Consider the following 24,661-nt stretch of genomic DNA (forward strand, 5'->3'; position numbering starts at 1 on the left):
CTGAGAATTTAAAAAATTATTCTGAGGATCCAGGAAGTAAAAATTTTGAAAAGGCAAAATTTCTGAATAAGCTGAATTATAAATAAATACAATTACTCTGAAATAATTAAGTAAAATTATTCTAAGAAATGAAATAAATCAGTTAGGGCACTTACCCTACTCAGACTGACCTGAGGAAGCCTCTCCACTGAGAAAGGAGCCCCTCCTCTCAGGAGACAAGTTGCCAAAGAAAAGATACAAACAATCTGTCAATCTGTTTGTTTGACCTTCTGCTGATCAGCCCCTGATATGGTGTCCAGACAAGGGCACCACAGCACAGATGGGACATTCATTTTGGGAATATCGTTGTTAAGCTGGCCCTGCTCGCTCACAGAAAGAACAAACAGTGCACTTAGGAGTTACTGAATTGGGATGGAGAAGAGCAAGAAAAGGCTTTGTTCAAGAAATGTGATTTACAGCCTCATTATTTAGTTACTTTTTCTTCGGCTCTAAGCAAAGATATTAGTTTAAAATGTCATCACAAATGCTAAAGCAGTGAATTGCTAATCCATTTTCACGTTAAGGGGTATTTGGGGGATGAGAATTTTAAACCCTAAACCCCACCTCCATCACATAAGAGAGATATCAAATGTGTATCAATTTATAAACTCTTATCATTATTATGATTTAAAACCCACAAAAATGAATCCCTAATACTTGGTCAAACATCACCAATATGTAGGAGCACCTGAAAAGCATTTTTATTTGTGATATTAACTATAAGACACAAATGTTAGGGCAAAATGTATTAAGACAAATTACAGTGATTTTTTTTTATAGCTAGAGCAAAAAAGAAAAATGACTACAGAAGCTACTCTTTCAGGAAGAAACCTGCTTCATATGAGTAAGTACATTTCCCAACCCTGGGGGAGGTTATGTATTTATTTTTCTATTCTTGAAAGAATAAACACTTTGGCATTGAATTCCTTTAGTGAAGCAGGAAGAATATGGTTAAATGTCCTTGTTACTTCCAGTTCCTAAGAAATGGGTTTCGCAACTCATCATATTTGAATTATGAATTCATGATATAACTTTTCATTCTTACATATTCCTAATAGTTTTCTTGCAGTGGAGAGTCTAAATTTTCACCCAGAGTTGACAAAGGAAAACATCCAAAAAAAACAATAACATAAACAAATGGTGGAAACACTGCTATTCAGGAAAAGACTCCCAGACACCCAACAATGACTAATTTAACCTACTCAGTGCTATTGCTGTGCATTTCAAGCATCTTTGTGATCTATGACTCGTTCTCAGAGATGAGAACAAATGAGGAATATGTTCATTTCTCAGGAAAAGGAAAGGTCAGGTCCATTTCTAAAACATGGGATAATGAGTTTCACCAAACAAATTTCAACAAGAACTGCAGGAAAACAGAGGAGAACAAAACATTCTCCTAAAATTCTAAACTGTCATCCAGGGAAACTCTTCTGATCAATACATATAGAATAGCCAACTTAACCAGTATTGTATTTTTCTTTCATTTTCACAAATTCTAGAAAAAAATGAAGGCTGGGAAAACTATCTACTTAGGGATAATTAAGTGCTTCTAAAACCACAAATTATGCAGGAATTTATAAAAACTCACTTTTTTTAAGTATAAGTAAAGGAGAAGATTAATCTGTATAATTTGAAGAAGAGGAAGAAAAATGATCAAGGCCTTAAGGAGCAAGAAAACAACTGCTTAGATAAAATGACAAGGAAACCCAAACGTTCAGCTGGACTTAGTCTCTTAATCTATGTTAATCTATTGGTTCTGCTTTTCCAAAGACCACACCAGGTCACTGCATTTTGAGCCCATGTCTTTCCCGACAAGCGCAGAAGCACAGAGCAGCAGACCATCCAGCTACCGCCACCCTGCAGACATGGTATTTGGACTTTGCTATGTAGACAGCGGTTATCATCTAGCCAAGTTTGCTCTTCTGTTAGGCTAAACCATGACAAGAGAAGAAAATAAATCTATACAGAGAGCAGAAAATGTAGGAAAGAACTGAGCCATACAGGGAAGAAAATATTCACCAAATGTCAAAAGTCCTGCATGCAGCCCAACCATGGGATTGCACAACAAAGGTAGTTTCTGGATTATTTCCCCATTGTAAAGGGTCCCAAAAAACACAAGAGTCAGATCACAAATTCTTACTCTTCTATTACCTCCAATCTATATAAGTATTTTCTCTAAGTTGCACATTGGTTTTACTCAAAAATAAATTAAAATTCACTACTAGCTCAAACCCTAAAGCACACAGCTTGCTTATCTCCATCAGTTGACACAGGGTGAATAAGTCCAAGGTCCCACTATCTTTTGAAGGTCAAGGATGAGACAGCTTGGCCTGTTCTGGGGATACAGTCTATAACACCCGGCTTAGAATTAAATGTTGTTGAAAAAGGACAGAGAAAGAGACTCTAGGCATATTAACGTGAATCTATTCCTATTGCTGAAAAACCCCGAGCTGCATATGATTTGCTGATTTTAGTAAAGAAAAAAAAATTAATTGGGAAGTAGTCAAGCAGCAGATGAATTCCAACACTAGTCAGAGAAAGTAGCTAATAAGCCATTTATCACACATAACATGGGCCTGAATCAACACACTGAAGTCATGACAAAAATATGAGACTGAGGTATCTTTGGCTCTCCTTCACTTGCTGAATTACTAGTTTTAACACTCAAGTTGAGATTCATGGGCCTAAAGGGTTAAATGCATCTAAAAAGTAATTCTGGAAAGCTTTTAGGGTCTAAAAACAGGTGTGTTTTTTGTCTCCTTCTGGAAGGCATAAGCTAAAAGGCTATTAATTGTGTACAAAACCCAGTAAAACAAATAATTTTATTTTCTATTTTTGTAGGTAAGAGCTACCATTTAGCTAACTAAGCACTTCCTAAGTGCCAGGCCAGCACTATGTGTTGTACTAATAATCATCTTGTGCATCCTGACTGATCCTGGGAGGCCTAACATGAAGTAACTATCGTGAACAGGCCTCTATGAGGAGGAAGCTCTTTGACTTGCTATTGATGGATGAGCAAAGTGCTATTTCAGTTTCGTTTTACACAGGAGGATGGATACACAGCATGGATAAGTAATTGGTGAACATCACACAGCTCGTAAGAACCAGGCCCTGGAAATCAGAGTGAGGCCTATGCTTTGTCCACTCTGCCTTATTGCCCCTGATACTTTTTCTATCCATACACTTCTATAAAACTTGACCTTTCCGAGGGAAATTAGCAATAAAAACAACCATCCTGTACATTTTAAAGGGTTCTTTCTTTTTTAATCTTACAACTAAAAATTAATGCTTCTTCCAAGTGTACTTAAAAAAAATTTGCAGAACTTCAGCAAATAAAGTATACTATTAAAAATAAAAGCATTACAGTACTATAATCTTGCCAATATACAATACAAATATGAACTTTTTACTAAACGTGTATTCTTTGTATCTGAGGTCTCTCATTTGCTATCAGGTTACCATTTGCAGGCAATGAAGAATGGATTCTATCATTAATCATTACAGTTCTATGCTGGATGGAAGTGCTGTGAAGTCACCATATTGTGTGAGTTATGGCCCAACCTTTGTGGCTGTGACTGGTACTGTTTTTTAGATAGTTCACTAAGAGCAAAATCTGTAACATGGCCTAAGGCTCTGCTTGACAAGGCCCTGCCCAGCTGCCCAGCCACCCAGCCTCCTCTCCTTTGTCCCCTGGCACTCCAGGGGCATGGCTTCTTCCGATTCACTGAACTAAAAATGTCAATCTGGCTCCCTCTTGCCACTGAGCCTTTGGAAAAGGTGCTCCACCACCCAGGAACACTCCTTACAACCGCCATAAAGCTCATACTCTGTATTATTTCACTCCTTAGTTCAAGATTCTTTCTCAGAGAAGCCCCACTGACGGCCTTCAATAAGCTCTGGTTCCCGATTCTGCCCTCTCCTACAGCACTTTCCACACTGAAACTAATTTCTGTCTTTCCCATTGATTAGGAACTCCAGGAGGGTGGGGGCAACTGTTGCTCAGCACCATGTCCGCAGCACCTAGCTCAGGGCCTGCCATACATACACTCATGAAATACACCTGAGTGCCTACCGTGTGTCAGGTTCTGTGCTGGGCACCAGGAATCCACCACAGACCTTAGATTTTAATATGGGTAAACAGTCACAGGATAAGGGACAGAGACAAAACTAAAACTCAAACAATCATAGTGCTTTGGAGAATAAGACAAGGAAGGGCATAGTGATGGAAGAGTTACTTTTAAATGAACTGGCTAAGGCAAAGCATTATTAAAAAATTTTGAGCAGTGAGGCAAGAAAGTGAATCAATAAATATTTGGGGAAAGATCAGTCCAAGTGGAGGAAGTAGCCATGAAAAGGCCTGCAGCACTGGTAAGTGGGCATTCAATGACATTTTGTATAACTAAAACCACACAGCAAAGCTACACTAAGTTAAGCTATTAATTATCACAGATGCCAAGCTAAAGCTAAGTTTTCTTAATAGAACTGCTCTGTTGGTAATAACATACCATATAGTCCATGGAACAAATGCCTTTATATATGGCCAAAACCAACACCTGTTACTTATCATTCCCTCAAACCAAACTGGCCCTTATTGTTGTGCTGGTCAGCTTCTGAAATATATTTGCTCCTGTCCCTCACTGTTCAGACATAAGCATTTCATATATAACTTGAGCTTATGTACTTGGAAATGGTCTTCCTTCTTTAAAGAATACCCCCAGTATAAACATTAAAAATAGTTTAAAACACACCTCAGACAGCAAATTCTAAGATATGTTTCATTCCAGTTAGATCACTGGTATTAACAACTGAGCTCAAATATATATACAGGAATATATTTTATTATCAATTTAATGTTTCTTCAGAGGTTGTAACTGTAAAGAGGAAAAAAAAAACACCAGCCAAAATGAGTAACAAAAGAGGACTGTTCAAATCCCATACAAAATTATTATAAAGATAGAGCAGAAAAAGGATCCCTATGGCCAATGAAAGCAAGCCAGAAAGACAGGCCTACAGAAGAGATTACAACTGTGCCTAATATTTTGAAATGAACTGAAAGAATTTAAAAGAATGATGTAATATATAAGAGAAAATCAGAATTAGAAAAACTCACGAATGAGGTGATAAGGAAAATTAGAACTCAAAGAATTAGATACAAAAGAAATCATTTTATGAACGAAGACTAAATCAGAAAGAACACAAGAATGAATAAATGCAGCATGCTTTATGAGACAGAAGATGACAAGGGGGAAAATTTTAGAACCGGAAGAAATGAAGAGATTAAAAATGATTGGAAGGAAAGTGACACACACAGAAGACAGGCAAAAAAGACCCAGATACATATAACAGATGTTCTCACAGACAAAAACAAAAGCAATGGAATAGGACAATGCTGAAATTGCGATGCAAGGCAACTTTGCTGAAGTAACCAGAAAAAAAACAGTATTGCAAACTAAAAGGACACCTACTTATATCTGGGGAAACTGGTCCAAAACAACTAGCCTGAAGACATATTCTAGTTAAACTAGTGAACTCTAAAGCAAAAAATCTTGTGGTCAACCTGTGAAAAAGAGCAAGTCCCTCAGAAGGGAAAAAAACAAAAATCAAAAACGACTGCCATTAACACTTTGAGAGAGGCACTTCGAGCCAGAAGACAGTGGAATACTATATTTAAATACTCAAGGAAAGAATATTTGAACCACTTTTTTATATAAAAATGTTTATCTAGCCACACCAGAAGCATGGTTCCCCCCAACTTCCTAAAAAACATCTTAAAGAATGCTGGACAACCAAACATCATTGTAAGTACTGACAGTGAACGCTGTATGCATATTTACCTGTAAAACCAAGACCAAATGTGACATAAAGGAAAAAAGCAGTTAAGAGGGAAGAGTAAGCAACTTTGGGATTAGCTAAGAATATTTTTTAATGTGCCACATATACTCAAGCGTCACGGATACGTTCTCCCACTCACTGTTCAGAGTTGAACATAATGAGCTTTCACATGGTGCAATGCTGCTCTGCTCTTTTTTAAAAGTAACTTCAGGAAATGTTGCCTGTGTACTCTCTTCCCCATTTTATGTACTAATCTCAATATGCAGTAGAGTCAAATTAAACTGGACTTCTGGAACACCACAAAAAACAAAAACAAAAAAAAACCCAAGATCAAATGATGATTCCCAGGGATAGAATACAGTGCATAATGGGTATCTGCTCTGACAATGTAGATACAGCACAGACATTAAAAAAAGGAAAGTTGAGAATAGAGAGGGCATATAAGAAGAGCAGAGTAAGAGTGCTGCCTTCCTTACAGTCACAGTGAGGAAAAGGGTATTTCTTCAAATCAGATGGAGGAGAGAGGGAAGGCAGGGAAAATAAGATACTATTGGCTAACATCAATATTGCTTGTAGAGGGAACCAATAGCCAAGATTAAAATACTATATAATGTTAGACTGTAAAATGGCAAAAAATTATTTCTTCTTTTTATTCACATCCTTTGCAACTCTTTTGCTCTCCCCATTAAGAGGTACAATATATTTAATGCACCCCTTAACTCTAAAATTGGGATGTGACCAGCTGGGGCCAAATGTGTGTCAATGGCATAGTGCAAACAAAGCGAACCAGTGGACAGTGGAAGGAGGTGGTGGCTATGGTACATTCATTATATTCCTAATGGCATTTGAATAATGGTAGGCCTTAGAACAAAAAACTAAGTTGCTCTAAAAAAGAAACCCCCACAGAAACAAACAAACAAAAATATACTAACTAAAGGGGAGAGAGAGTAAATAAAACAGACCATATAGAGAAAGACACTTGTATATATTTATATGGAATATAAAATCATGACAGAACTGAGGCCAAGCATACCCATTACATCAAAAAATGGGCTTACATTTACCCATGAAAATAAAAAAATTCCAGATTGGCTGACAAAACTAACAGAAGCGAAATGGAATGCTATGCTGTACCGCTACTGTGGTGGTGTGAGGCAAGCTTCTGGACATCTCTAAAATGAAAAAAGCCAAACGAAAAAAAAAAAGTAAATATAGATTACAATTTATCTAAGAAACAGAAGAATATAAACATATACATCTATCTGTTTACATTAAAAAAAACAAACAACAGAAGGACAAAACACAAACAAAACATTTTAAATAGTTACTTAAAAGAGGAGGGAAACAACATGGTGGAGGAGATGGGATAAAAACTAGTTTTCTGAATCAGTGCACCTTGTTTCTTAAATTTGACTTTGAACCCATGACAATATTTTAAATAATTTAAAATATATATATATATATGTTAAGCAATCTCTAAGAGCTGAAAATAAAACAAATGACCCTAAATGTATCCAGTTGGGAGCATAAACTCACAGAGAGGGAACTAAAACAAGAGGCTTTGAAACAGCTATCAGATTGCACATCCCTCAAGGGAGATACTCTAATCCACAAAGAACTGCAAAAAGTCTTAAAACTCTTCTCAATTGTCATATTGGTGGTAACTGTACTGGCTTGTTTATCCAGAGACTGCTGGATGTATATCATGGGATAAAGCAAATTAGTAATTATGTGATATTCTATTTCTACCACCCCTGGTATCATTGAGAACCAGGATTCTTGATATGGGAGAAAGACGATATATGTGTAAGGCAGAAGAGGTTAAATAAAAAAATCTGTAGTTCTGATGCTGAATCAGAAATACCAGTTTGAACTCATGATGTATTTTTATGCCTTTTTTTATTTTTATAAGATAATTTTCTTAGCTCTGTCTATTTTAAAGGCTCAGAAACAATGACTAACCCAGTACAATGAGCACTCTAGCACCAAATTGTTGTCTTGAAATACCATTTTCCATGAAAAATAACCCGAGCTCCTTGGAGAAGTGTTGATTCCAGGTCTGGGGGCAGAAAATGGGAAAGATGAGCCTGGAACATCTTGTATCACAGGGTAAGTCAAAAGAACTCAGCCACCTTAAAGAGGCTCTCACTTGCAAAGATAGGACAACTGGATGATCAATAAACGTCAAAACTACAACATACTGAACCATATTATAGATATTTACATGTCGGTATGTCAGTGAGTTCACAACAATACTAAAACAAAATAACTAACAGACTGGTCACCACTGGAGAATTTTAGTAAATCAGCTCACTTTTTGAAAAAGCAGTAAATGAAAGAATTGAACATATATCCTGCTTCACCTATACCAAACTGCAAACCTCAGAGTAGATAAGTGAGGTATCTTTTCTCTCTGTTGATGTATTTCAACAAATAAAGCTAGAATTACAGTATCACCATGTTGTGACCTACAATTAAATAATGGATCCAGGTTAAGGGGGAACAGGAGGATACAATAAAACAACACAAAAAGATACAATCAGTAATATCAGGACAGCAGGAAACTCCACAGAACAAATGGCCCTGTTTTTTCAACAAATGAGAAAAAGAGAGGGAGAGAGAACTATAGATTAAGGCACATTACACATGTCAACAATCATACGTGGCCCTTATACGGATCTTGATTCAAGTGGAAGGAGAACATCATGACACTTGTGAGATAATTGGAAATTTTAATCTTAAGTGAATACACGATTATATTACAGTATTAAGCATTTATTATTTTTAAAGAGCTGTAATAGATTTGTGTATTTAAAAAAACAGAATTTATCTTTGAGAGATACACACTGAAATATTTACCAGTGGGTAAGATACAGTATCTAGAATATGCTTTAAAGTAAAACAAAACAGAGTGGGTGTTGGTAGAAATAAAACAGGATTGGCCGGGATGGTGGCTGAAGGGTGAGAGGGTGAGCACACAGAAGGACTCATCATATTCTTCTGTTGTTTTTGTTTATTTTTAAAGGTTTTCTGCAATAAAAAGTTCAACCAAACCACCAAGAGGACTATAGGAGCCTCTGCCCTCCTCTACCCCACACCACAGCCTACAAGAGTTTTCGATAGCTGGAGACTTGCCATCACATTGGCCTCTCTGGGGACTATGCCACTACACATTACCCTTGGTTTTCCAGTTTAGTTCCCCAAATACCTTAACTAAGGTAAAAGATTTGTCAGAATGTCACTTTCACTTCTGCTGGTTTTCAGCTCTATTAAGAACTGCTATAACAACACACTTGGACAAACCTAAATATTCACTTTTTTTCATATGAAAAACAAAGTGAAACAAAGCACTTGACATACAAGTAGACTAAGTTCCTCTAATTCTTTTTTCCAGAATAATTAAGATGAGGCCTAAGCATTAGCTAAGACATATCCACCAGGATTTGGCTCCCTCAGAACTTTCACACTCATGCGGATTAGGAGTTCAAACAATAAACGGGGCAAACATATCCTCAAACTCAAGCGTTTGCGGCTGTTTTCTGAAAGCAAACCAGGGTTGCCAAAAAACTCAATGACCTGCAGCTCCCGCTCCCCATTCCACCCCCAGCCAATCCTCCAACGTAGCAAATGTGTCATGTCGTAAAATCTGGACAGAGTCAGACTCAGTAAATGAACACACGGAACCACTGAACATCAGTTCACACTCAACAGAGAAATGGTGCTCTTCTCTATTTGGAATATTTGTTGATTATTATAAAGGAGTTAAGTCAAAGGTTAAAGTAGTCCAGCAGATGAAAACAAGAAATAACGACTTGGTCCAGGCCCCAACATCCAGACGCCACCCAGACACCCAGACATGGTTTCAGGCCTGTGTGGGACAGGAAGCTGGACTGGGAGCCCTGCAGAAAGCTGGGCACACAGAAGAGGCGCTCTTTCAGAGAGAAGAGGGCTGGCCCAGAGAAGGGGCAACCAGGCCTGGCCCTGCCCAAAGTGGGAAGAGAAAAGTCTATAGAGAAATCACACCTCAAGCCTGCTCATCAAAGGCGTGTTAAGAAAAAAGAAACAAGCATGGTGAACAGCAAAGATAAACTGACCACATTCACCATTTAAAAGACAGAGATTCTCAAGAAAAGGAAATTTGCACCTAGATGCTATTCACAAAAGATACATCTAAAGCAACTCAGAAGGTAAAAGGATGAAAAAACAGATTTGAGGCAACTAGTAACCAAAAAAGGAAAAACTTGATATAATTAAAATCTATCAGACAAAAATTGAGTTTAGGCCAAAAAACAAAACAAAACAAAACAACAAACCACTAATTAGAATAGCATTAAACTATCCAAAGCAAAAACTGACAGAATTACAAGGAAAAACCAACAATTTCAAAACCAAAGTAGGAGTTAAAAAAAAAATCCAATTATAAGCTTCCAGATCAAGCAAAAATAATTAGTAAATAAATAAAATATTAGAACACATATTTAACAAGCTTGATCTAGTGGACATATGAAACCCTATTCTTCACAATTAGAAAATTATATTTTCCTTCTGATCACACTTGAAATATTTGTAAAAACTGACTATGTCATAAAATAAAACTCAATATGGTCTGTCTTAACTGCATTCTCTAACATGATGCAATGGTGGGGACAGGAATGCAAATTAGAATAATCTCTACTTTCTGCCCCATTTCACTAATACCGTCAGTGTACCCTCCCGCTAACCTAAAATTAGTATTGTATATACATACAGAGTGAATGATTGTTGGAAAGGCTATACATTTATACAAAACATGGAATGATTATGGCACTGAGCAGCAAAGACAGAGCAGCTAACAGCATGAGGAAAGAAGAATCTGCTTTGCCCTATGGATCTCCTGATGTAAGGATTAGGGGTATAAAGGACTAAGTCACTTGGGGAAGCCAGAAACAACCTAAGTGGTTGACTCTAACCTGTGAGTTTTATTTAAATTGTCTTTTTTCTTAGCCTAAAACACTTAAGACACTGAGCTGTTATTTTCCTAGGCAACTACCTAGTTACGAATTCTCTGTTTTGTTTTGTTTTTCCTTATCAGGAAGCTCTCAGAGAAGAGCAGAGGCCTGAAGGCAAACCAGTATATTATCATACCCTTGGTCCCTCACTGGCAGTTCTGATCATCAAGATTCATTACCAGGTTCACTGTCCTGTCCAAACATGAATTATGAAAAAAGATTTTTACTCCTAGAGGCAGCTGTTCACTGCTGCTACTAAATTGCAGCACTAAGAGTATTCGATTTATCAAGATAAGAAGACAAAGATCAAGCTCTAACATAATCACTTTTCAAAATGCTTGTAAGTGGGAAAGGACAAGGAGGGAAAAGGTTCCCTTTATTCAAATTTGACACCTAATGAAAATTTAAGAGGAAAATCTTTATTATTTACTTAAAATACTTTACTGAAATCATTTTATCTCTACTTTGTACATAATTTCCCAAACATTACTCTGTTAAAATGTCTCTGAAGCAATATTAAAACTGAGTATCAACTGCTTGTAAAAATGTTTCCAAGGAGTTAACATCAACAAAATACAGCCATTGGTGCCATTCAGATCCTGCCCATGGTTTTTATGTGTCTTTCCTTGTTCAGAGCCATTAAAATTTTTTATTACCAGATATAATGGTAGCATTTTTAAATATATATATGAAGAATGAAACTCTTACTTCATGTGTACATCAAAATGAGTCTCTCCTTTAAATACAGCCCAACACAATACATGTATGGGGAGAAAGGAAGATCTAATTTCATGAGTAAAAGGAAAATTTGAACAATGACAGATTTTAAAATAATCTATGATAGATATTTTCCAGAACAAATAATTATTATTATTTTAAATAATCTTAATTATTGCAATAGTAATTTTTTAAAAACACACAGGGGGTCTTAAATGTATTTCCTTGTTTCTGCCTGTCTGAAGTTATCCAGAATACTTACAGATAATCCTGCAATGGTATTTCAGTTGGACGATCTTTGAGAAAAACATCTACATTAAGTTCCTATGCCACTCTTATTAAATGTTACCCTCTACAGATGAGGAAGTAAACACACCAATGGATAAAAGCCGTTCTCAGCCAAGAAATGAAACAGATGACTCCCTTCCAACTGAAAGATAAGGATGTGTCTGGAAAATGCAGGAAGCCTGGTTTAAGTTATCCAAGACCTGTCAGTTTCAGTACTTAATACTGACACAGTCCTGTCAATACAGGGCACAAAAGGCAGCTGAGACAGCAAAGCAGGGCTCCAAATCATTCTCAGACTGAGGCAGGGTGCAGAAGCACTTCATTCAAAAGAAAGTCAGTGTAGCCGTGTCTGTAGGAAAGCTTCCAGGTGGAAGAGGGACGGCAGCGGCATGCCAGCTGTGCCATTTGTTGGGGCACAGAAATGGTCCCGCTTGTCATGTCCACCATATTACTGTAGCCTCTCTTCATTGTCACCCATGTGTAAAGAGGTTTTGTGTGCCAAATGACAGGTCAGAACTGCTCAGTGATTAGCCCCAGACCTCAAAGCAACACTTTCCTTAATTGTAGGACCCACTAGGAAAAGATTTACTATGTGTTGTATGTAGAGGTGACAAGAAAGACGACATAATGGGACACTGAGCATTCCCACTTTGATTTCAACCTCATTTGCTACATGTTACTTTTCCTAGTACCTGCCAAAAGAATCAAGTGAATTTTCCACTGCCTTCTACTCTTGTCCCAACCCAGGCCCCTTCCTTTCTAAAGAGGCCAAAGTGCAAGTTAAAATGCAGCTTAAAGGAAGAGGTTAACAGGGTAAACCCCACATACCTGATTTTCTCAAACCTCATCACACAACAGAAAAGTTAAGGTGGGAACCACAGTAAGGCTTCGTGTGCAGAAATAAGATATGGAGGAACAGAAGAAATAAAGACATCACCTTCAAGTAAAGTTAAATTCAATGGTGGTAGGTTAGGCGCAGAACATATGTTTAATATACAACTAAGTTTAACCTCGATACTTTGGTTATTCAACTATAATAAGAAAAAATGAGCAAAGTCACAATAAACTGAGGCTATGGCTCACTGTACTCATCTCACCAGAAGATCCTGTGTCTCCATTTGCCCAATAACCTAGCATCTGGAGACTTCTCTGGACACCGTGCAGTTAGGGACGCTGCCTGTGGGCCAGGAGAGGCTGTGTCGCCTGCACTCGGCCCACTTCTGCAGCAGTGTTCCTGTCAGGCAACAGCTGAACAGCCCGCGAAGCTTGGCAAGAAGCACCTCTCCTTGAAAAACAAATAAAAAGGGGGCAGCCCAGAAATCCTTTTTTTCTCAGGGCTCTGAGCTGAGTACCCTGGAGGAGAAAGGGAGGCAGAAAGGAACAAATACTCGAGTCTGAGTCTTACCATTCATGGTAGTCATGGCCTGTAAGTCTCCCCAGGTACCACCCCAAGGGGAAGAGCAGGGTTAGGGTCCTGTGAGCTTTGGTCATTTTCTTTAACAACATTTTTTTAAATCAATCAGAACATATCCTTTCTTGAGTGCTCTTCTGTGTAGACACCTTACTTAATATACACGGTTGATTCAATAATCTTTAACTCACAAACAACAGCACTACAACTTGTGCCTGAATGGAGCTTCTCACATAGTTTCTCCATAATGTACACGACACTCTTCTTGTGTGTAGGAATGCTAGCCAGCACCTCAGCACTATGCTGGGAGGCCACTTCTAACAGCAAAATCACCAATAGAAAGCACAAAAATGTAGGAAATGTGGCACTGAGCAGACTGTGAAAGGGACACTTGTTTACAGTCTGAGAGCTGCAACGTGAAGGCAGAACATCGCCTTGTTCCACCTCAACTGGGGAACGTGTGCATCAGGCAACTCAAATTTGCAACATTCTGTGCATGTCACTGAATGACCATAAAAGCTCGGTGAGTACAGACTTTGAGGTTACAAAAAAATTTTAATAAGTAGCTGAATTCACAAGCACAGACTCTGTGCATAATGAGGACAGATTGTACTCTTAAGACATTCCCAAACCAGCTTCCCAAACTGAGTCTGTGAGTAAATCCAGGGACCCAACTTACAGCAATCTAACAAACTTCTTTGTCTGTAGACTCCTCCTATTACTTATGAACCTACTCAAAAGCTAACCTCTATAACAGAAGGCTGCTCCAGGAACTAGAGAAGTGGGACCCCCGGTGAAGGCTCTGAGGGAGACCATTGGCTGCATGGCTAAGAGATTAACTGGGAAGGCAAGGTAGCTGTACGAAGTCGCAGGAAAGAAAAGGACAACGAAAAATCATTGTGGCACCAGTTCAGGGTCTTTTGTTCAAAAAGGACAGGCCAGAGAAGACTAACTGGAGGTCACTTACAGGAATGAGCACAGCCCTTCCTGAGGGACACGTCATTCTGAAAGCTGAGCAAACAAACACTGAGAGCTTTATACTCACAGCCTCCACACAGCCACAGTACATACTTTCTGTCCAATCCCTTTGGTGATAGTAGTTAATGTCTGGATTTCTGAATGGAGGTGAGGTGGGGGAAGAAGTGAACATTGACTGAGAAACTAGTGCTAGGCATTGTGTTGAGAATCTTACCTTTATTACCTTTATCAGTTCTTCCCACCTGAGAAGTGGACTTTCTCTTCTTCATTTTACAGCTGAGGATTCAGCAAGATTAAGTCAAGGACCCAAGACCACAAAACCAAGTCTACTCCAAGTCCATCACACCATCCGGGCTTTTTTTAAGTGGTTAAAAAAACTGAGAGATTGCTTGGGTATTTCAACTAGTTGAGTCATCAGTTAAGGACTGAATTAAGCAAGTATTTTCTATAAACTTAATTCATGAGGGTAGTCAGTCTTTTCCAAAAAAAGAAGAGGAAAAAATGTTTTCTCTCTGTGGAAACATCTCTCATCTCTATTCATAAATCCTCAGACAAAATCTTGGAAGACTGCACATGGTTCCAACAGCATGCTGGAAGAGAGGACGGAGACCCACGAGACGGCTGACACCACGAGCTGGACCCTGGCAATCGGAGGCGCCTCACCCCCTCCTCTGTCCTTGGAAAGTACGCTCTGCCTCCTCTTCCCACAGTGGGAGCCATTCCAAGGACACAGCCCTGAGAGAGTAAGGTGCTGCTGAAACCATCTGGTATACAGGACTGAACCCCATTAGGGCCTTTATGCAAACTTTTAAGATTCCGGCGACAGGGTGTGGAGATCTACTCGTCTTGCGGCTGCCCAAGGCAAGCCAGAAGTAAGTTCCCTTGGTTATTAACTTTGCCACTTACCAATCTGGAGTGGCCTGCCTCTTTCTTCAGTCTCTCCTTGCCCTCTGTGAGTATGGAGGCCAGTTTATGAACCAATACAAACGTTTCATCCTGACTCCTACAAGAGTGTTACTTAGCCAAGTGCAAAGGTGGTCCAGAGCAAGCACCTAACCAAGGCCCCATGACAGCTTTCTCTAGCCCCAGACTCTGAAGGTTTGATGCCACAAATGTTCCATGTTGTCCATCTGGTGCCACACTGCATGAGGGTTATACTGTGGACACCGCATGCTGAATCTGTCTACATGGTTCAGCATGAATAAGCATTCAGATGCCAAGTTTTATTTGTAGCGGCAAGGCAGGTTGGTTGCCAGCACAACAGCACCACCTTCTGGTTGGTGAGACAGAATTAGGACAAAATCAACCTGGAGTGGATTCTGACGGTTAGGTAACTAGAAAATTCAGTTTCTACAAGGTCTGAATTTATGTCAATAGTAAGTAAACATCCTCCAAGACCAATCACAGAATAGAAAAAATTTTAATTATACGTCACTACTGGTCTTCATTTCACTTTTTGAAACCCTGCAGCCATGCCCAGCCTCTCAGCTCTCCCATACTGCAGAACCCATCATGCCTTATTAAAGAAATTCCTTATCACGTCAGCAGTCACACCCATACCTCCCAGGGTGTGCAAAAAGGCTTTCTGCTGCTCACACACGAAGATGAAATTTGATGGGGGCAGAAATCACAAGCAAGGCCCTCAGAATCTGGCACTTTTCAATCATATCTCCATTAGTACCTGTTGTGCAGTTAGGGAGCATCACCCTCTCTTTTGGTTCCTAACAAGTTAAGGGCAGAGAGAAGAGCTAATGATGACTTAGCATAAACTTTATGTTCCCCCAAAGTATAGGACTCTTAGTACTCTGTGTTAGAGATAGATCTTGGGCCTGAGTTCCAAATGGGGCCTCCCACTGCAGCTGCTGACATCCCCAAAGAAATGCAGACAGGAAATCCTATTAGATCAGGAGGAGACAGCTGCAAAGAGCCTCTGAACTGTAAATTATCTCCTAATCATTTCTGTCACAAGAGACCCCAGCAGCCAGTTTCTAGGTCTGCCTTCTTCAATGGCCCCAACCCCTGGTCAAAAAGGCCCTTGGGCATCAGCCTCTTTGAGATTTCATCTACTTGATATGCCATTTGTCCTTCGTCCACAAGGAGGACCAAGAAGGGGAATGAAGAGCAGAGTCAGATGCTTTAAGTGCAATGTTCCTCTTGGTGAGAAGCACAGAAGTCACCAGGTCTGTGGAGATGAAATGTCAAGGAATGAGCGTTCCTCCCAGATGCTGTTCACATCAACCCCCAACCCCAAACTGGTCTAGAGACAGGAAACACCTGAGGATCAAGATCTTCGTCAGTGTTGCCTTCACTTCCTCCGCTACTACAGATACCTGCACAGTGCTCTGAACACATGGACGTCTCCTAAAGCATATGAGCTCATGGTTGTTAGACCATGACCTACAATAATACATTTTTATTATGACCCAGTACACAGACATGTACATCTGCATATACAGATGCGTAACTGAAAAAAAAAGGTTAAAGTTAATAAAAAGCAAACCTACCTTTATTATATAGGTCTCACTCTGAAATTTTCTAACTTTTTCCTTTTAGAAAAATGCTGGTCACATGCACTAAAATGATTTCACAACCCACTGAGTGTGAACCAGTCTGACAAACAGTGGTAAATATCCACTTTCATTCCTACCTCTGCTGAGCTAGTGTACTCCTCCTCTCACCCTAGAACCATCCTTCTATCAAGGACTACATCAAGGCCTGTCCTCAAAGCCTTCCCCAACTCTGGACCCAGCACCATCCCAATTACCAAGAATGTAAAATGACTACCACTAGTCCCCAGATCAAGAATCCAAAACTACTGGGTGGGACAAATCAACATTGTATGATATGTGTTACCTCAGTCATTTCCCCTTCCTCTGAACATAAAAATATTTGCCACCTGCAGTCATTCATTTGTTCATTAGCTTCCCACCTTAACGCACTCCAGCACCATTTGTGTAAACAACATTTAAATGTTTACCAAAAGATGAACCCATCAAGAAGGATTTCTTTTTTTACAATCTTGTTTGTCAAAAGATAATTTTCATGAACCTCAATTAGGAACTGAAGTGCACTGTCACCAATTTTTGGAAGCAAATGGCCCATTTATTATTCTGTGTATTGTTTAAGTGGCAGGTTCCCAGATAATTCAATTTGGCCTCAGTCTTTTAGAGAAGGCTATGACTAGACTAAATGCAAAGACCAACCTTCTAGACATTTAAAAATAAATAGAACCTGTTCAACTATGTCTGCCTATTTTTTACTCTGTGCTATAATGGACCATACACATCTGAAGAGTGCGATCTGGGGAGCCACCTCTGACAACAATCAGGCTTTCCAAGAGCAGCTCCCTGTTTGGTTGACAAAGTTGGCAAGTTTCAAAAACTTACTATAAAAAAGGTAAAAATAAAATTTAAAAAACTACAGCAAGACCTGTTCAAAGGAAAAGATTCAAAATCCCATTTTTAACACACGAATACCTTTTTTTCACCTTCTTTCCTCCAGCCATTCCAGCTCATGCACCCTCTGCTCCAGGCATACCAGAGGGCGTGCTGGCCCCATTCTTCACCAAAGCTTTCTCAGCCTTCCTCCACGAGGCTGACACCAGTTCATAACCTGAGGACCAGCACAGGCATCACCTACTCCAGGAAGCCTTTCCTGTTGACTCTCTTTGCAGCTCCACGCCAGTCTGAGCTGCCCCACCCCCACCTCAGCGAGCCCTGATGCCCTCATGGTCTACATACCCACCAGTACCACTCAACCAGGAATTCCTTGAGTGCAGGGCTATTACTTCATCTCTAATCCCAATCTAGATTCAGTCCTTCAGTTCTTCAGCTGTAGACAGGCAAATATTCATGTCAAGATTAACAATGTAGTTTTCAAATGAAAACCATCTTTTAAAAAACCTTGCAAATACCTTTATAATTATTCTCTTTTCTACTGTTACTATATAAAGAACACTGAACATAAAAACACAGCAATATCCAGTGATAAATCAATAAGGCTTACACACCATCTGAGAATATAATCACAAAAATGTACACCTAAATGTGACCCTGCTTATGCTATATAAAGTGATTCAAACTTACTTTGGGAATTTACAGTTACTAAAATCAATAGATATCCTATAAGCAGCTCACTTTATTTTTTGCTATATTATTTGCTATAATGATTTATTTCTCTCCTCTTTATATTATCTGTATAATAACGATAAAGGATTTATACGGGTAAAAATCTGTTTTAAAGTTTTATTGTAATGTGTTGGTGTCTTTTCCATGTTCCTTTTTCCATTACTGTAAGAGTTTACTCCTTGGCCTTTGACACAATTAGAAAACAAATCAGTTCCCCACATTGTTCCAATTTATACATAAAAAGGATAAAGGGCATTCCTACAAGTTGAACAGTGTAATTTAAAATCTTATTACTAAACAATTACTTTAAACCACGTTTGCTTTTTATAATGATACAATCTTAAAAGAACTCAGTATCTATATTTATTAATGTGGGGTGTAGAAGTTAAGGCAAAACCCAGGTCTCACATGCCAGGGTCAATACCACCATCAACTGTGTCACTGAACACTCCAGTGATATAGTATTTTCTGGCATTTTTGCTAAACACAATGCTATGACATTCACCCTGCTGTGCTACTAAAGTGATGTTTGGGATTCTTCCCAAGATAAATAAGAAAATGCAGGTTGTAAAAACACTCAGCAGTGGAAACACTGTCAATAAACATCACAAATTAAAAATGTTTCATATTCACCTTTTAAGATAGCAGATTTAAACCAAAAAGTTGGAGAATTAAGAGAAACTAACTCCATAAACTTCATGATTTGAAAGAAGATACTGTGAAATAACTACAGTCATCCCTAAGAAGGACCTACTCTGCCAGCCACCTCAGTTTCAAAGTCAAGATGCTTCCCTCTGCTGTGCTTGTGTACATATAAGAAAGCAAGTAATATTTTAGTCCTAAATTGAGTATTTTAGTACATAGGTAATCTTTGTTCACTATAGAAAAATGAGGAAATAGAAAGAAAAAAAACACAAGAAAGTAAAATCTACCTGTGGTTGCATCTTACAGATACATTTCTAGTAACAAAATAATATTCTGAATTAGGCACTGAAGTGCTCCAAAATCACTTCTCTCGTTATTTCAAATTTGCTAAAAGAAGAGTTTCTTTTTTTAAAATTATAAGGTTGTAGAGAATAGGAATCTTGTTTGAGAAAACACTGTAAACAGCACAGCTAACCTCGTTAACCAGTGTACTACTTCTGACAAGAACAAACAGCATCTGAAGCTTCAGGGACAAGAATCAGAAACACAAGAGTAGGAATCAGAGATACAACGTTTACATTAATTCTTAAACCTTGCCTCTCACTGGCCTGAAAGCAGTCAGGCAGATTAACCCCACTGCTTTAAATTTCCTATTACCACCAGCATTCTAAAATATTTACCAAGAGCTGACTATGGCTGTGGTACTAAATCTGGCACAACAATACTTGCACTTGGTACTCTAAAGTACTGTGCATAACCTTAAAAAGTATGTATGATAATAACAAGAACAGCAAGATACACAACTACATTCAAAGATATACAAAATGATGTGAGTAAAAGAAGAGGCACACATTATATCCCTGGTCATAAAGACAGAATATGTCTAAAGAAAGATGTCAACGGAATGAATTTGTGAAAATATCAGTGAAAATCCCAATGGGTCTTTTGACTGACTCTAACAAAATGATTTATCTAAAGCTCAATTAGAAGAATAAATAAAAAGCTTACTTTAAAATATAAGTCAAGAGTTCTAAAATTGTTAAAGTGTCCAATAAAGAATTGGTTAAATGATGATACATGCATATGATGAAATGTTATTCAACTAAACACAAAAAAAGGTAAAGAATTTTGAAGCACTGTTAAAAGAACAAAGACAATAAGCAAAATATAAGACATTATAGATGAAGTACATTTAAATATCATATATATACAATTGAAATGTAAAATCAAATGTATTGCAATTATCTTTGTTAATAAAGCGAGGGGCAATGAGACAATTTTTTGGTTTTTCTGGTAGTTTAAAATTTTCCTTCTTATAGAAATAGAAATAATCACTGTTTAATAAGAGGAGAAAATGGGTTGTTTTTAGATCTTTTTTAAAAGACCATCAGTACATTAATACATATAATGTAGTGGGGGGACATGTGGAAGGCAGTACAACATAGAGAAGACAAGTAGTGATTTTATAGCATCTTACTACACTGATGGACAGTGACTGTAATGGGGTATGTGGTGGGGACTTGATAATAGGGGGAGTCTAGTAACCATAATGTTGTTCATGTAATTGTACATTAATGACAGCAAAAAAAAAAACAAAAAAAAAACACCATCATTTTAAATAATGATTTTACTTCTTCAAAATTTAATAATGAGAGAGGTAGATAAAGACTGAGGTACAAAAGGGTGCTCAGTAAAGAATTTAAAATACTAAAAAATTTAGATGTAACTTAAAAATCCAAAAGGGATATAACTAAGTAAGCTACATGTATCTGTAAGATGTAATGAGTCCTTTAAAAGAAACTCTTGAAGAGAAGTGTGTAATGGAATGGGAAATGTTCATGACATAAAAGTAACTAAAAAAGATCCAAAAAAGCATTTAAAGTCTTCCCAATTAGTATTTAAAATGTTACGAAAATACTCTTCTAAGAGTAAAACAACTGAAAGGAAATACTAACAAAAATATTACTAGTATTCATAACTAGGTTGTGAGACCATGGTTGAATTGTTTTCTTCTTTATATTTTCAAAAAAATTTTCACATTTTCAACCATGAGTTTGATATATTTCTAAAGTTGGGGGCAGGAGAGACAACAAAAGCAATTTTTCACACGTGACATCACAATTAAATTTGAAAGATTTACTGAATATTCTGATAGTACATTCCAGAGCAAACATTCGTAGATCCAGATAACATGGGCCCTAGAACACAAAACTCATGCCCAAATGGCTGGGAAACTATTTAACTCAACATGCAGATTCAGTCTCCAGAGGGCAAATGCTTCCTTTCTTTCTCCTGGTTACATTTGAACTACCACAGGACTCATTTTCTCATTGCAGCTTTAACACTGGTAATTACAGTAAGAAACTGGGAAGCCTTATCTGGCAGTCAGGAAGCTTTTTGCCCTATTCTCAAGCCAGCTAATGCCTTAAAAGAATATTAATTAGAAGAGTCCAAATTGCTGTTACTCTCTAAATAAATCTGCCTGATACAGATTTCATAGTAGAGATGTGTAAAACTGCTAATTCTCAAGATTAAACACACAGGAATTAGGAAAATAAGAAAGGGTACTAAATACTAAAAATTTCTACAGTGCTTTTTGTCGAGTGCAAATTTAGATGGGATTGAGGGGGGCAGGAGAGGAACAGTCAGTTCCTTCTGGTTGTCAAATCAGAAGATGTCTACAAAAAACAGACATTCATTTACATGTCTTACTAATAATGATTTTCCTTTCTTAGGAAGTACTCAATAAGCCAATACTATAAAATTCTTATCTATATAAAAAGTTACATTGTTTCCAGGATCCAGTACTTATGGCATAAAAATCATATAGCATTTAAACCCATATTAAGTAAGTTATCCACCCCTTCCTCTGAAAGAAGCTTATTTAATAAAATTCTCATTTTAAAAAGTCAGAGCACAAACTGGACAGCTACATGTAAGAGAATGAAACTGGATTATTGTTTAACCCCATACACAAAAGTAAACTCGAAATGGATCAAAGACCTGAATGTAAGTTATGAAACCATAAAACTCTTAGAAGACAACATAGGCAAAAATCTCCTGAATATAAACATGAGCAAGTTCTTCCTGAACGCATTACCTCGAGCAAGGGAAACAAAAGCAAAAATGAACACACGGGAGTACATCAAACTAAAAAGCTTCTGTACGGCAAAGGACATCATCAACAGCACAAAAAGGCATCCTACAGTATGGGAGAATGTATTTGCAGACAACATACCTGACAAGAAGTTAACATCCAAAATATATAAAGAACTCATACACCTCAACACCCAAAAAGCAAATAACCCGATTAAAAAATGGGTGGAGGATATGAACAGACAATTCACCAAAGAAGAAATTCAGAAGGCCAACAGGCACATGAAAAGATGCTCCACATCACTAATCATCAGGGAAATGAAAATTAAAACCACAATGAGATATCACCTCACACCAGTAAGGATGGCCAGCATCGAAAAGACTAAGAACAACAAATGCTGGCAAGGATGTGGAGAAAGGAGAACCCTCCTACACTGCTGGCAGGAATGTAAGCTAGTTCAACCATTGTGGAAAGCAATATGGAGGTTCCTCAAAAAATTAAAAAAAGAAATACCATTTGACCCTGGAAATCCCACTCCTTGGAATATGCCCTAAGAATACAGCAGCCCAGTTTGAAAAAGACATATGCACCCCTATGTTAATCACAGCACTATTTACAACAGCCAAGAAATGGAAGCAACCTAAGTGTCCATCAGTAGATGAATGGATAAAGAAGATGTGGTACATATACACAATGGAATACTATTCAGCCATAAGAAAGAAACAAATCCTATCATTTGCAACAACATGGATGGAACTGGAGGATATTCTGCTCAATGAAATAAGCCAGGTGGAGAAAGACAAGTGACAAATGATTTCCCTCATTTGTGGAGTATAACAACGAAGCAAAACTGAAGGAATAAACAGCAGCAGACTCACAGACTCCAAGAAGGGACTAGTGGTTACCAAAGGTGAGGAGTGTGGGAGGGTGGGTAGGGAGGGAGGGAGAAGGGGATTGAGGGGTATTATGTTTAGTACACATGGTGTGAGGGGTCACAGGGAAGGTAGTGTAGCACAGAGAAGGCAAATAGTGAATCTGTGGTATCTTACTACACTGATGGACAGTGACTGCAATGGGGTGTTGGTGGGGACTTGATAATATGGTGTACATGTAGCAATCACATTGGTTTTTCATGTGAAACCTTCATAAGAGTGTATATCAATAATACCTTAATTAAAAAATTTTTTTAAAAAGGAAAAAAAAAGTCATGTCCCAATTGAACTCATTGCTGTATTTATAATTCATGATAACTGTTGTAAACCAACTCCACATAGACTTTAAAATTAGAACAAAGAAGATGCAAGGGAAAACATTGCTTCTAGGTTCTTTCTTGAGTGTTCTGTGCATTTCCTCTTTGAAAAGAATAAATATACAGTAACACATTAGCCAACTATAAAAAGCACTGCAAATAGAAGCCAAGATACCAAATACTTTGCCTAGATTTTGTCTATTGGTATATACATGGCTATCTAAAAGGGAATGAACTTAAGGAATTTTTAATTGGTTAAAGGAGGTAAGTAGCAGGGCTGCCCTATGAATTAACATGAGAACTTCTCAAATGTTATTAAACAAGGAGGAACATAATATGGCAGCAAGTTATACATCAAAGGCAGATACTATAAAAGGAACAATTTAGAAGCATGGGTAAAGGTGTTCTACCTCCAGTATGGACAAATGAATTCCTAACAAATCAATGTCTTCTGATAACAATTAAAAGCTTTGCAGGGGCAGAGCCAAGATGGCGGCGTGAGTAGAGCAGCAGAAATCTCCTCCCAAAACCATATATATTTTTGAAAATACAACAAATACAACTATCCCTAAAAGAGAGATGAAAAGACACAGGACAACAGTCAGACTATACCTATACCTGCGAGAACCCAGTGCCTCACGAAGGGGTTATGATAAAAGCCACGGCCCAGCGGAACCTGAGCGCCGCTCACCCCAGCTCCCGGCAGGAGGAAAGGAGTCAGAGCAGGGAGGGAGAGGGAGCCCAGAACTGCTGAACACCCAGCCCTAGCCATTCACACCAGAGCGCAGACACACAGTGCGTGGGGTACTGGACACTAGCAAAACAGAACAGTAAGACCTGTGAGTGGGTCCCGGCCGCCGGCACCCCTGGGACAAAAGAAAAGTGAGTGCCCTTTGAAAATCTTAAAGGGACAGGGCCTCACAGCTGGACGGAAGCGCCCCAGTGCAATCAGCCCAGTACCTGGGAATCCCGGGGAGCTCCAGGCACCCCAGCCCCCCGGGTGGCAGCGCAGCTTGGTGGCCCCTCACAATGACAAACAGCCTTCCACCCGTTCCCCATCCGGCGCAACTCCGCCGTAGCGGCAGAAGCCATGCCCAGAAAAACTGGGCAGAGCTTCTTTCACAGGGGCCAGGCAAGAATCAGAGATGCCGTCTGCATGCAGCACCCCAGCACAAACCACTAGGGGTCACTGTTATTTCAGGAGAGGAAGGGCACAACTAGAAAGAAGGGGCATTCTCCCAGCCAACACATGCACCAGCTCCACAAAACTACCTCTATCGCCATGAAAAG

The 24,661-nt window shown here is 38.5% G+C and overlaps 1 protein-coding gene across 5 annotated transcripts in view; it reads right to left on the minus strand.

Annotated features, from left to right (window-relative positions):
- PARN (poly(A)-specific ribonuclease) overlaps positions 1-24,661 on the minus strand; it is a 161,261-nt gene that overhangs the window by 59,960 nt on the left and 76,640 nt on the right. Inside the window, exon 22 of one of the 5 annotated variants that reach the window (XM_036992126.2) lies at positions 15,658-16,435. The exons of the other annotated variants lie outside the window; for them this stretch is intronic. Coding sequence (XP_036848021.1) covers positions 16,317-16,435 — 119 coding nt within the window. The 3' untranslated portion in view covers positions 15,658-16,316. Of the gene's footprint in view, positions 1-15,657; positions 16,436-24,661 lie in introns of those variants that run through there. 5 annotated transcript variants of the gene reach the window in all.

This window comes from Manis javanica, chromosome 10 (genome assembly GCF_040802235.1).
Source record: "Manis javanica isolate MJ-LG chromosome 10, MJ_LKY, whole genome shotgun sequence".
NCBI classification, from domain to species: domain Eukaryota; kingdom Metazoa; phylum Chordata; class Mammalia; order Pholidota; family Manidae; genus Manis; species Manis javanica.